This window comes from Choloepus didactylus, chromosome 3 (genome assembly GCF_015220235.1).
Source record: "Choloepus didactylus isolate mChoDid1 chromosome 3, mChoDid1.pri, whole genome shotgun sequence".
Classification (NCBI taxonomy): domain Eukaryota; kingdom Metazoa; phylum Chordata; class Mammalia; order Pilosa; family Megalonychidae; genus Choloepus; species Choloepus didactylus.
Genome location: NC_051309.1, coordinates 206,286,354 through 206,301,494, shown reverse-complemented (window position 1 = coordinate 206,301,494; position 15,141 = coordinate 206,286,354). Strand labels below are relative to the sequence as shown.

The window sequence follows — 15,141 nt, the reverse complement described above, 5'->3', positions numbered from 1 at the left end:
CATGAAGAAATAAAAATTTCCATTAAAGTACTATTGTATTTTTATTTGTAATTCCACTTTTTACTTCCTATAGGTTTAAAAGAAAATGCTTAAAATGTAATGATAAATCAATGATTTGGGAAGTCATATGTATAAATATATGATTTTTGACAAGAACTACACAAACGTGGAGGGGACAGAGGGGTATAGGAAGCTAGTTTATATATGCTATTGAAGTTAAGTATCAAAGCAAATGAGATTGTTATAGATTTAGGGTGTTAAACTTAAGCCCCATGGTAACCACATAAAAAATATCAGAGAATATGCAAACTCATAGAGACAGAAAGGAGAGTACGGGTTACCAGGGGTGGGGGCCAGTGGCCATGAGGAGTTAATATGAAATAAGTATAGGGTTTTTGTCTGGGGTGAAGGAAAAGTTCTAGTAATGGATGGTGGTGAGGATACTGCAACACTGTCAATGCGATTAATTCCACTGTATTATATGTTTGGGAGAGGAGGGAATGGGAAGATTTATATTGTATATATGTCTCCACAAATTTTAAAAAAGAATAAGAAATAAAATAGGTAATTACAATTAAATGCAATACATGAGACTGAATGGGATCTAAGAATGGAGGGGGGAAAGCTTAGAAGGGCATTACTGAGACATAAGAAAAATTAGAATATAGATTGTAAGCTTATATGAATGTTAAATTTCTTGAACTTGATAACTGTACTTATAGTGATTACATAAATGAATTTCTTGTTCCTAGGAAATGCACATGGAAGTATTATGTGTTCAAGGAGTATGATGTGTGCCACCTCCTCTCAAATGTTCAAAAAAATAGAGAGAGAGAGGGAAAGAGGGAGAGAGAGAGAGAGAATGATATGACAAATGTGGCAAAATGTTAAAATTTGTGGGTATGGGTAACAGGGTGGTAGAGGTATGTTGGAGTTATCTGTGTGGGGTTTGCACAGTTTTTACAGTTGTCCTATAAGTTTGAAATTATTTTAAAATTAAAAGTTAAAAAAAAAACAACCAAAAAAGATAACAGTAACAGGCTTTCATTTTTATTTATCTAGAACACAATTTCTTATATCTTTAGGCTTTTGGAAAATAAGTAATTTACATAGGTGGAAGAGTCAAATTCTTTAAAAAAAGGCTTAGACATGGGACTTGGGAATCAGTCAATCCCAGGACCATCTGGGTTTCTGTAGAGCCACCAGGCTGGCTGCTCTATCTAAGCATCCTTACCAGCCACACCACGGACCAATTCCATGGCCAGGTAGCTGGACCAACTCTATAGTTAGATCAACTGCTGGGCCTATTTGGTCAAAAAGTCAAATTAATTTTAGATGGATGACAGCAAGCATTTGGAAGAATAACCTCCATACTAAGCTAATCTAATGTCCCTGAATAGGACAGCCACACAGGATGTGACAGCTTAGAATGCAGACAAGTTGCACTAGTTGCCTATATTCCATAAGATTTATGGATAGTTGGTGTCAATTCTGTTAGCTAGACTTCCTGTTTAATGATAAAGAAGTCTTGGTCAGTGACGATACACACCAGATTAGACATGGTCACAATCCAGATGTCCGTTAATATCATAGGCATAGTGTGACAAAGGCACAGCTTTCTTGAACTTCATTTTGGTAGGCTTTTATTTTCTATCTTAAGAAAAAATAATTGTGATTTTTACCCTACTGCAAAACTAAGGCTTATGCTTCACAAATGATGCTGGAATAGTTTACCTTTGTTGGTTCTGGTTTGTTCCCAACAGTTACAATACTTCCCCCTCTGGGAGGTTGGGGTGCATGTGCTTGTACCCATTTGCTTATCCTCAGCTATCATGAGAATGACAGGGGCAAATAAACTAAGTGTGCAGGGTCAGCGGAAGACTTGGCAAACAGCTGTCTCAACAGCAGGCACTGAGGACTCCTAGGATTCAAGTACATAACTCTATTCTCGGGAAGGACTGAGAGAGCTCAGCAGGGCATGTGACCCAGAGGAATGGGTTAGAGGAAGGAAGGGAAATAAGATGAAACTCATGTCTAGAAGACAGAGAGGTCCCAACTGGATCTGAGGTCATGGAAAACAGAGCAGAGCTTGGGAGCCAAGCATACAAACCCAGAGAAGTCAGCGTCTGAGGAATGGATGTTGATGGTGAGCTACTAGCTGAGGATTCTGAAGGGTGAGTTGATTCCAGAGTCTGGGGCAGGCTGAACCAAGAGTGGAGCCTAAATGGCTCCAATTTCAAAGGCCAAAGGGCAACACACAAAAAAATTCATCATTACACAGTTGAGTCCATGTCAGCTGAGGTTTTTATTGTTTTTCTCCTGATTTATCACTGTTCTGGTTTGCTAATGCTGCTGTTCTGCAAAACACCAGAAATGGACTGGCTTTTATAAAGGGGGTTTATTTGTTACAAAGTTACAGTCTCAAGGCCATAAAATGTCCAAAGTAAGGCATCGACAATAGGGTACCTTCACTGGAGGATGGCCATTGGCATCCAGAAAACCCCTTTTAGTCAGGAAGGCACGTGGCTGGCATCTGCTTGCTCCCAGGTTGCATCAGCTTTCAACAGCCATCTTCCAAAGTGTCTGTCTTAGCTGCAGCTCTGAAGGCCTTCTATTTTGTGAGCTTTTATAAGACTCCAGTGAACTAATCAAGGCCCATGCTGAATGGGCAGGGCCACACCTCCATGGAGACATTCAATCAGAGGTCACACCTAACCAAAGATGTCACTCACAGTTGGGTAGGTCTCATCTCCATGGAAACAACTTAATCCCAATATCCCCAAGACTGGATTAAAAGATCATGGCTTTTTCTTGGGGGACATAATATATTCAAACTGGCACAATCACATTTTTCCAGTTTATATAAATGCCTTGTAATTCCTGATTTGTGTGCTTATTTATTTGAAACACATCTATGACGCTTATCTACACAGAGTGAAACGGGCACTTGGAATGGGGGTCAGGAGACCCAAGTTCTACTCTAGGATTCTGGCACTAACCAGCTGAGTGACTTTGTGCAATTCATTTAGCTTTTCAAAATCGCCTTTATTTTTTAATCTAAACTATGAGGATTTTAGCTAAATGTCTAAGGATCCTGTACCTTTGGACATTTTGTAATTCCATGAGCATATATCACGGCAGCCTTTGAGCTTACACGGACAGGTGGACAAAATGAAAACTTTACAGTCTCCTTTTCATCCTAGCCAGATGGACACAGCTGCAGGGCCATGGGGGCCTTGGTGGATAGAGATTTCTAGAGCCCAGTGGCTGCCAAAGGCAGGATGACAGGGGCACTCTGCTTTGGGTGAAGACAAACGGGAACAGACTGCTTTGGGGCGTGCTGCCCTACAGAAGTTAAAAAATGTTAATAAAACCAACTGAAAGTAAGTCAGCTTTTTATTATCATTTGCCGGCAATTCTCAACTATGTTGGTGACAAAATAGTCCTCCCTCCAAAATATTTTTTTGGCTCAGTTCTAAACCATTGCTGTAGTTCCTGTTGAGTTTTAATAATTCATATGTAAGATTTAAATTAGCACACTTTTATTGCTTATCCTTTAATAAGCATTTTATTCTACATGGACATTGTCCAGCTCCTGACACACGCAGACTCCACTGCACACATTCATTTTGAGAGTTCATAATGATTCGGAATCCTTTCCAGCATAGTGCTCTTCCAGCATAGTTTGTGTTTCCAACCCTTGTGCTGGTTGTTGCCATTTAAACAGTAAATTAAAAATAAGCAATGATAGTGTAGAGACTGCAAAGACAAGAAAAAGAACCTGAGTAGCTTCAATTCTGTCATTCGACATGACCACTTGGACATTGTGGGACAGAGTGTGAACTTTAAGGAACAATTATTTTTGCTTGGTAAGTGTAAATTTTAGTTCATACATGAAATATTGTGTCTAGTTTGAATAACATCTTTCCTTTTTGATTATTGTTTTTAAATTAATGAATGTATCAAGAAAATAATTATTACATGATTATTATGAAAATACTTTTGACACATAAAGGAGGGGGTATTAAAAATTATTACTCTGCCTGTCAGGAACTCTATCACCCATTGCTCTCTCCTCACATCTGTTCTAGTGATTGGCCAAAACCCTCCCAAAAACAAGCGGCCAAAGGAGCCAGGAGAGAACAAAATCAAGCCTACCAACAAAAAGGTGAAACCCAAAGTTCCTAAAATAAAAGACAGGGACTCACCCGATTCAACGCCAAAGACACAGTCTATAATGATCCAAGTGATGGAGAAAGGTCGCTTCCAGAAACCTGAGGCTACCCTGAGTCTGACGGCAGGACAAAGCGTAGAGCTCCGATGTAAAGGGAATGAAATTGGATGGAGCTATCCTGCGTATCTTGACACCTTTAAGGACTCCCGCCTCAGGTAAGCACTTTTTCCTTGCATTGAGTCATGCATTTGGTTGTGTTGCCTCTTTTGTTTTCAACTTTATTTATTGAAAAATTAAACAAACAAAAACACATTTCAAACAAAACAAAGGAATTAGAAAAATAAATAACCTAAAATAACTACATTGCTTCCAACATGTCCCTACCATACTCAAGAAAATTTGCAAACCATAATCATTCCTGAGCATTCCTGTAACATTGAGATTACCCTCAATAGCTTATCTGTTCTTATTAGATTATCATTTCCCCTTCATTAGTTGCTGTCTATCTCTAGGTCCCCTACATTCTACAATATAAAATATTTGTTTTACATTTTTCAGAGTTCCCTCTTTAAATACTGCACTGTTCCCTCTTTAACTACTGCACTGTTTCTACATCCACCATTTCACTCTAATAGAATATAAAAATGGGAACTCAATGAGCAAAAGCCATAGATTTTATTTCTTCACCCAATTAAGAGAAATATTGGAAATCCTATCAACGTTGGCTAAAAGAGTTCAATTTTATAGGAAATTATATGACAAATAATTGAAACTGTGATGCATAGAGATAGACGCTTAAAAATTTGTGTTATGAAAAGTAATGGATTCTTAATGTTTTATGCTATTTTTTTAAGTAATCGTAATGAAAGCTGAAATGACCTAACTGAAGGCTCCCGTGAGTTATTTGATTAGGGATCAGCCTAAACTGCTTTTTAACTTCTCAATTGTTCCTGATTGTTTTTACTTTATTATCTGCCTTTTATATTCCAAGGCCTCAATTGGTAAGGAGACCAAAGATTGTTCATGTTTGAATGAGCGCCTTCTGGAGCAGTGACTATGGGGATTAGACTCGTGTGCATCTTTGGGGGAGCTGCTAAACTCCCTGGGTCTCAGTTTCCTCACGAGTGGAATGAGTGGACTACTTGGTTTCTAAGATTCTTTCCGGCTCTATCTTCCTATGATTTAGAATAGAGAAATACAGGATATTGTCCGTTTGGGATGACTGGACTGAGAGAAAGAGACAATGTGGACATCTGGGTTCTCAAACCCAGCGTGTTCATAACAGATGCCTATTTCCTCAGACTCTACCCCCACTAGAGGACACTGCCGTGAGCTAGAGGACACTGCTCAGCCAGAACCTGGGAGTCATCTCTCCCTCATTCCCCATATCTCATCAATGACCAAGTTAAGTAAATTCAGCCTTCTTGGCAGCCTTCAATCAGTCCTCTTTCCATCTTGAATACTTCAGTGGCCATACCCAGGCTTGTCCCCTCCAATATCCTCATGGTAGCTAGAGTGATGTCTTAAAAATGCAGAGCTGATCCTGTCACTCCCTTACTTACCACCAGTGAGTTCCATTAGAGATCAAGTCCAACCGCCTTACAGGGCTGATGAGACCCTCCCTGAACTTCGCTATCCTGGAGTCATCTCTAATCTCTGGGTGTTTGTCTCTGCTTCCGATGAACTGGGTTCTTGTGAGATGGTCAAATGTGCCAGGCTCTTGGGGCCTTAAAATTTGCCGTATTTGTTGCCTGGAGCACTATTGGTGACCCCACCTCACCTGGCTAACTTCAGCCTGGGCTCACTTCTCTGGGAAGCCCACTTTGCCCCCCCAGGTATTAGCTACCTTAGCACCTGGTGCTTCCTCTTTCAAGGACCTTTCACACTTATAACTACTTTTTATTTTCCCAAATATCTGTGTTTTTCCCTGAAACTTAGTTGAATGCTTGGCATTTAGCTTTACTTATTGACTGACTAAATGACAATGCCTCTCCCATCCTTCCCAGATATGCTTGTCCTTCTCTCTCTCTCTCTCACACACACATAGCTTGGAGAATAAAAAAATTGAAATATGTATACAAGTAATATCTATCTAAATACCCATCTAACCTCGTTTACTAAGATCTCTTTCACATCTATTCTGATTAAACCCTTCTGGCTTCATGGAATATAACAGTGTAGTTCTTTTCCTTTTTTTTTTTTAATTGTATTTTGGTATTTATTGAAGACTCTTTATCAAATATTCTTGTAACTATTTTGAGTGTACTTAAAAATCATGTGTTCTCTCTGTGTTAGATGTGGAATTCTACATATAGTAGTGGAAGCTTATTAATATTATTGTTTATGATATATGTTTATATGTATGTACATATTTATATGTATGTATGTACATATATCATATACACAAATATGTGCAATTAACACAGTTTTCACATGCAGTATATATATAAATTATTTGTAATGTTATTTGTATCTTTACTAACACTGCTTTTTTTTTTTCAGCTAGATCTATTATTATTATTTTTTTGCTATAGTGCCTTTGTTACAATTAATGAAAGAATATTACAATGTTGCTGTTAACTATGACCTTAGTTTACATTAATTGTCTTTCGTTGTAGAGTTCTTAAGGATTACTGGGTTGGATTGGGAGTGGAGGGTGGAACAAATCTGGAAAAATTTATTACCATATACATTTTAAATGACTTAATTTACCAAAATCAGGTTTATACACTTTTTAAAAAAACCAGAATGGTCTAATTTAAATTTTTCTGAATATTTGGTCTTTCACTTACATGGCATACTATATCCTAAACCTAAAGGATTTAGTACATGAAGATTTAGTATTTTCTAGCAGTATTTTCAAAGTTTTATTAGCCAAAATATATTTGAAAATATCCTAAGAATTCAAAATGAAGTAAGCATGAATCTGAATTGAAGAGAAATATCCAGGATCTGAAAAAACCAATTTTGACTTTTTAACATTAAATAGTATCCATTAGGAGGAACTAAGATGGCAGCTAGCTGAGACAGGGCAAAAAAAACACCTCCATGAAAAACACTAGCTAAAAACCAGAAAGTGACCTAGAATACCGGTTACAGTGATGCACCGACTGGATGAGGGCTTCTAGCTCCAGAGGGGCCGTATACTTGGTGAAACCGGGAGTCTGCATTCTGAAACGAGTGAGTAAGCTGGCTGGAAGACCCGCAGGCGCGCGGTGGGCTGGGGAAGCCAGGGTTCAGCATACGGAGACCAGCTGGCTGTTTAAAAAAAAAAAAAGGAGCGGCTCCAGTAGCAATTGTGGGAACCACACAGTAAAACACAGCAAGAGGGGGCTAGGCTGGCCTCTTGCTGTCTGGCCGGGAAGATAGCCCACAGCAGATACCCTTGGGTTTGGGGGAATGGAGGGGAGAGCCGGAAGCAGAAAGAAACCCCACAGCTAGCAGCTAGCCCCCGGAGGGCTGGGTAAACTCCTGCCCGGGGCCATGCCCACAGCCCAAAGCCCCGCCAGTTGTCCCGGAGCAGGGAAGGAGGAACGGTGCGAGGAGGAGGGGGCTGAGACGCCCTGCTCAGCCATTTTTGCTTCGGGCTGGGAGTGCGCCGCCGCACGGCCCGGTGGCCCGGGGCTTCCCTTGTGGGATGGCGCGTACTGGTGACGTAGCACAGCATTCCCTTGGCTGAGCTCCTGGAGGAGCACGGCTGGGAGGGGGGATCCGCTCGGAGAACCCAGGGATGCTACGCCAAGTCCGGTGGTTTATGGATCAGCGAGAACGAGAGGCTGGGGCTGAACTGAAATGAAGGCTTAGACTTTTGTGGCGGTCTTGAATCTCCGGGATCCTGGCAGATTTGAACATTAGAACTGCCCTTCCTCCCTGGCTACCCGTACACACGCCCCACATTCAGGGCGGACAGCTCCAGCAACACACCCAAATTGAGTTCTCCAACTGAACCCACAAGAATCATTTCCCCACACAAAGCGGAAAAGAGGTTGAGAACTGACTCGAGGGATATAGGTGACTCACAGACGCCATCTGCTGGTTAGTTAGAGAAAGCGTACGTCACCAAACTGTTCCTGAAAAATTAGATCGATATCCCTTTTTCTTTACAACTTGAAAGAGCCCTATCAAGCAAAACAAATGCCAAGAGGCCAAAAACAACAGAAAATCTTAATGCATATGATAAAACCAGAAGATATGGAGAATCCAACTCCAAACACACAAACCGAAATATCGGAAGATACAGTATACCTCGCAAAATTAATCAAAGATCTACAATCGAGGAACGAAAACATGGCAAAGGATTTAAAGGACATCAAGAAGACCATGGCCCAGGATATAAGCTACATAAAGAAGACCCTAGAAGAGCATAAAGAAGACATTGCAAGAGTAAATAAAAAAATAGAAGATCTTATGGAAATAAAAGAAACTGTTGGCCAAATTAAAAAGACTCTGGATATTCACAATACAAGACTAGAGGAAGCCGAACAACATCTCAGTGTCCTAGAAGCCCACAGAACAGAAAATGAAAGAACAAAAGAAAGAATGGAGAAAAAAATAAAAAAAATTGAAATGGATCTCAGGGATACGATAGATAAAATAAAACGTCCAAACTTAAGACTCATTGGTGTCCCAGAAGGGGAAGAGAAGGGTAAAGGTCTAGAAAGAATATTCAAAGAAATTGTTGGGGAAAACTTCCCCAACCTTCTACACAATATAAATACACAAAGCATAAATGCCCAGCGAACTCCAAATAGAATAAATCCAAATAAACCCACTCCAAGACATATTCTGATCAGACTGTCAAATACTGAAGAGAAGGAGCAAGTTCTGAAAGCAGCAAGAGAAAAGCAATTCACCACATACAAAGGAAACAACGTAAGAATAAGTAGTGACTACTCAGCAGCAACCATGGAGGCAAGAAGGCAGTGGCATGACGTATTTAAAACTCTGAGAGAGAAAAATTTCCAACCAAGAATACTTTATGCATTAAAACTCTCCTTCAAATTTGAGGGAGAGCTTAAATTTTTCACAGACAAACAAATGCTGAGAGACTTTGCCAATGAAAGACCTGCCCTACTTCAGATTCTGAGGGGAGCCCTGCTGGAGGAGAGACAGGGAAAGGAGAAAGAGATATAGAGAATTTTAACAGACATATATAGTACCTTACATCCCAAATCACCAGGACACTCACTTTTCTCTAGTGATCACAGATCTTTCTTGAGAAGGGACCATAAGCTAGGACATAAAACAAGCCTCAAGAAATTTAAAAAAAAACATTGAATATACTCAAAGCACATTCTCCAACCACAATGGAATACAAATAGAAGTCAATAATTTTTGAACCGTAATTCCACTAGTTACTTCCTACATGATATAAAATACACAAACTCTAAGGACAAATCAGTGGTTTTGAACTCAATGTAAAATATGTAATTTTAGACAACTATATAAAGGTGGGGGAGTGAAGGAGTATAGGAACATAGTTTATGTGTCCTATTGAAGTGAAGATGGTATCAAAGAAAAACAAAATTGATAGGGATTTAAGAGGTTAATTTTAAGCCCCACAGTAAACACAAAGAAATTACCAGAGAATATAACCATAGAGATGAAAAGTAGAGTTTGGGTTAAGAGAAATGGGGGAAAGGGCAATGGGGAGTTAAGAAATGAGTGTAGGGCTGCTGTTTGAGGTGAAGGGAAATTTCTAGTAATGGATGGTGGGAAAGAGCATTACAACATTCTAAACGTGATTAATCCCACTAATGAAAGGCTAGGGAGGGAGTGGAATGGGAAGATTTAGGCTGTATATATGTTTCCACAACTGAAAAAAAAAAAAAAAGTCAGTCTAACTAGATGACAATTGAATACTAAGGATGAACTTGGATGGGACTGGAGGATAGAGGACAGGTGGCTCAAAGGGACACAGTTGAGACACAAGGAAAAGGAAATATAGAATGTAAGCTTTTTATCATTGTTGAATCTATTGTACTTCTTAGCTGCGCTTAATGGGATTGCATGAAAGAATGTTCTTGTTCATGGGAAGTGTATACGTGAATTATAGTGAATGCTCAAGGATGTGTGCAGCTAACTGTCATATGTTCAGATGACAGAGCAATAGATAATGGATAATAGGGAGAGAGGGAAAGAAATAGCAATGTGACAGCAAGTTAAAGTTGGTGGATTGAGCTACCGGGGGAGGGGGGTCAGGGTATGATGGAATTCTGTGTATGGGGCTAGTATTGTTTTTGCAACTGTTCATATAACTTTGAATTTATTTCAAAATAAAAAAAAAAATAGTATCCATTAAAAGCACAGCAAGGGCCTTATGTGAAAGTGAAGACAGATGTGGGCCCCCAATGGACCTTACCAAAAATGGGAAAAATGTGAAAAACATCTAGTCATACAACCAAAAAATTATGATTTATTTGACACTAGAGATACAGCACATGGACTCGACATCTCTGCAGGAATGTGGTCCCTTTGGACAGAGGAGAGGCATTTACGCTGTATTTTCTTTTCCTGTAGAGTGAGTTCTTTCCAATGCTAAGACAGCTTTGGGGTTGGAAGTGTCCCAGGTGTGCTTCCAGCAAAGCCTGGTAGTTTAACCAGCATTGGCAGCTTTTTGGAACTCAGTTCACAGGTTACCACACGTCAAAATTTAATCTGCCGACCACATCATCTTTTTCCACTAAGTTGGGAGATGTTCCTTGGCCAACAAAGGGGGCAATTTATGAAGAAGAAAGAGATCTAGTTAACTTGTAGAGCCCCAGGTAAGTGAAACAGGACCCGAGTAGGAAAAAAAAAAAACCCAAAAAACTATATACACTTATTTTTCCCAAAATACCTTGTAATGGGAATGTGGTAGTCACTCATTGAATACTTAAGGGAATTAATATATTTAGCTATATTCATGTAGGCATAAAACTTCTCAGTAAAATGGTTAACAGATTTTATCAAGAAAGGAAAATCTCACACCCAAATATAATTTGGTCCCTCTTTAGGATCAAAGGGTGCAAAAATCCACATCTGTCCACTGATTTTTCACACTGGCATTTTAGCGGGATGCTGCCATAGTCTCTTAGACTGTAAAAACGAGGTTAGCCATGATAGTCTCTAAGGACCTTTCCAAATACAACTGTGGGATTTAAGAAAATGTTTTAAAATCAATATTGCAGTAAATGTTAAATACAAACATCTTAAAAATAATGAAAACAACAAAAAATAATTGTTTCACATAAACACTAATTCTTTATAAAATTTTGTGATTATAAGAACAGCTTAGCAATGCCTGGATTTATAAAGTTTGTTAAATAAATGAATGAAAGTATTCACAGATATTCACAACTTGTAAATCAAAGTGTACAGTAGTATTTTTAACCAGGAGTAATTTCATATATATTTTTTATACAGATCTATTTATGGTTGTGCCGGTTTGAGTGTATTGTGTCCCCCAAATGCCATTATCTTTGTGGTTTTGTGTGGGGCAGGCGTTTTGGTGATGGTTGGATTTGCTTGGAATGTGCCCCACCCAGCTGTGGGCAATGATTCTGATGAGATGTTCTCATGGAGGTGTGGCCCCACCCATTCGGGGTGGGCCTTGATCGGTGGAGCTATATAAATGAGCTGACTTGGGGGGAACAAAGGGAGTGCAGCTGTGAGTGACGTTTTTAAGAGGAGCAAGCTTGCTAGAGAGGAATGTCCTGGGAGAAGCCATTTTGAAACCAGAACTTTGGAGCAGACGCCAGCCACGTGCCTTGCCAGCTAACAGAGGTTTTCCGGATGCCATTGGCCATCCTCCAGTGAAGGTACCTGATTACTGATGTGTTACCTTGGATGCTTTGTGGCCTTAAGACTGTAACTGTGTGGTGAAATAAACCCCCGTTTTATAAAAGCCTATCCATCTCTGGTGTTGTGCCTTCGCAGCATTAGCAAACTAGAACAATGGTTTACTTATTTTTCCGTTTATTAAAAATACAATGTTCCATTATATCAATATAGCATTGTTTCTTAACTAGTTCCCAGTAGATTTGTGGCTCTTTGAGAAGTTTTTGCTTTTGTAAATAGTATAATTATAAACATTTTTGTATAAGTAATTTTCTAACACTGAGAGCAAGAAAAATTTAATTTTCTCAGCCGAATCATCAGGATAAATGTGCTGCACCATAATTTTTCCTTCTAGGAATGTAAAGAGGGAGTGTGTTATGGAACAGATAGGCCAGGTTTTGGAGTGGGGCCAAGTTAAGTTTGAGTCTGCCTTTACTACTATTATCAGTGTTTCCTCCAGATAATATCATTTCTGTTTCTTCAACATCTTTTCTTAAAAATTTATATACCTGCTGCCTTCAGGTCTTCTCTACTTATTCTCAGTCTTCTTTGTCCTTGTGTTCTTTACAAATTTATCACGATTAATTATTCTTACCACCTTCAAACATTCTCTTCTTTGGCTTTATAACAATACCATGTTGATTTTCCTATCTTTAAGACTCAGATTTCATTTCTTTTGGTGGCTCTACTTCTTCTGCTAATGATTACTATGGGCTTTTTCAAAGGGCCCATCTTCAGCTCATTCCTCCTTTTCTTTCACTTGGAAGTTTCATTGCCGTCTGTAGTTTCAACTATGATCTTCAGATGACTGGAAAAATTTTCTTCTTCAAATCCCCAATTTTCTTTTGACACCTATTCCATAATTATACCTGCTTTCTGATCATCCCTAATTGGATTTGCCATGAGCTCAGGAACATGTATTTGCTTAATAGAACAAACTTCGTTTCCTATGCAACGTTTATTCTGTTTATTATTTTTTTTAATTTTTAAGTTTTCCAAACACTCCCCCTTCCCCCTTGTCCCCATTCCTCCCTCTCTCCTATTAAGCTTAATCTACACTCTACCACTGCAGATTTGCTATTTCTAGTCATCTCTTTTGACACCATCCAAATTTTGTCCTAATGTGTCTTCCTAATGTTTTTAAGGTTCTTCCATGTTGCAGCCTTCTCATAACTACATTTCTTCTTTTGGCCAAATAATACTCCATTGTGTGTATATATGTCATTTAGTTTATTCATTCATTTGTTGATGGACATCTGGGATGTTTCCAATAGAGAGAGAGAGACAGAGAGAGAGAAGTGGAATTGCTGGGTCATATGGTTAGACTAAACTTCTTGAGGAACTGCCATATTGCTTTCCATAGTGGCTACACCATTTTATATTCCCACAAATATTGCATTAGGGTTCCTATTTCTCTGCATCCTCTCCAACATTGGTTATTCTGTGTTTTGTTTCTTTGTTTGTTTGTTTTGTTTTGTTTTTAATAATAGCCACCCTTGTTGGTGTCAAATGGTATCTCATGGTTTTAATTTGCATTTCCTTAATGGCTAATGATGTTTCTCATCTTTTCATGTGTTTATTGGCCTTTTGTGTCTCTTCTTTGGAGAAATGACTATTCAAGTCATTTACTCATTTTTTAATTGGTTTCTTTGTCTTTTTGTTGCTGTATTGCAAAAATTCTTTATATATTATGGATAGTAAAGCCTTATCTGACATATGGTTTGAGACTATTTTCTCCCAACCTATAGGTTGTCTTTTTACTTTCTTTATAATTTCCTTCAGTGCACAAAAGTCTTTAATTTTGAGGAAATAAAATTTATCTGTTTCTTTTGTTGCTTGTGCTTTTTGTGTCATATCTAAGAATCCATTGCTGAATCCCAAGTCCTAAAGGTTTGCCCCTGTGTTATCTTCTAAAAGTTTTATAGTTTTAGTTCTTTTATTTAGGTCATTGATCCATTTTGACTTGATTTTATTACATGGTGTGAAGGAAGGGTCTAACTATTCATTCTTCTGCTTGTGGATACTAGTTTTCCCAACACCATTTGTGGAAGATATCTTCTTTCTCCATGGCATATACTTAGAATTCTTGTCAAAAATCGATTTGTGCTTCTACTTCTGGACTTTTAATTCTGTTCCATTCATCTATTGGTCTATCTTTGTGCCAGTACCACACTGTTTTGATTACTGTTTCTTTGTAACACAACTTGAAATCAGGATTCATCTATTGGTCTATCTTTGTGCCAGTACCACACTGTTTTGATTACTGTTTCTTTGTAACACAACTTGAAATCAGGAAGTGTGATACCTCCAACTCTGTTCTTTTTCAAGATTGCTTTGGTTATTTGGGGTCCCTTGCAGTTCCATATGAATTTCAGGATTGGTTTTCCTTTTCTGAAAAGAGGCTGCTGAAATTTTAATAGTGATTTCATTGAATTTGCATGTTGCTTTCGATACTATTAACATATTAACAAGGTTAACTTGTCCAATCCGTGAACATGGACTGTTTTGCCATTTATTTAGATCTTCTTTAATTTCTTTCAGTGGTGTTTTGTAGTTTTCAATATACAAGTCTTTGGTATCCTTAATTGAGTTTATTCCTAGATACTTTAGTAGTTTACATGCTATTATAAATGGAATTGTTCTCTTAATTTTATCTTCACATTGTTCATTGCTAATGTATAAGAACACAAATGTTTTTTGCATATTGATCTGTACCCTGCCACATTGTTGAATTCATTTATTAGCTCTAGTGGTTTTCTCGTGAATTCCTTTGGATTTTATATATATAAGATCATGTCATCTGCAAATAGAGATGGTTTTACTTCTTCCTTTCCAATTTGGATAGCTTTTATTTCTTTTTCTTGCCTAATTGCTCTGGCAAGAACTTTTAGTACAATATCAGACAGTAGTGGTGAAAGCTGGGCATCCTTGTCTTGTTTCTGATCTTAGGGGAAAAGCTTTAAGACTTTTACCCTTGAGCATGATTTTAGCTGTTGGTTTGTCAAAGATGGACTTTATTATGTTGAGAAAATTCCCTTCTATTCTTACTTTTCTGAGTGTTTTTGTTTTGTTCAAAGCCTTTTCTGCATCTATTGAGATGATTATATGGGTTTTTTTCCCCCTTCATTCTATTTATGTAGTGCATTACA

General features: G+C 38.4%; 1 protein-coding gene across 1 annotated transcript in view; it reads left to right on the top strand.

Annotated features, from left to right (window-relative positions):
• Nucleotides 1-15,141, top strand: part of PDGFRL (platelet derived growth factor receptor like) — a 69,982-nt gene that overhangs the window by 15,966 nt on the left and 38,875 nt on the right. Inside the window, exon 2 of the mRNA XM_037831224.1 lies at nucleotides 4,092-4,389. Within this exon, the coding sequence (XP_037687152.1) occupies nucleotides 4,092-4,389 (298 nt within the window). The remainder of the gene's footprint in view (nucleotides 1-4,091; nucleotides 4,390-15,141) is intronic.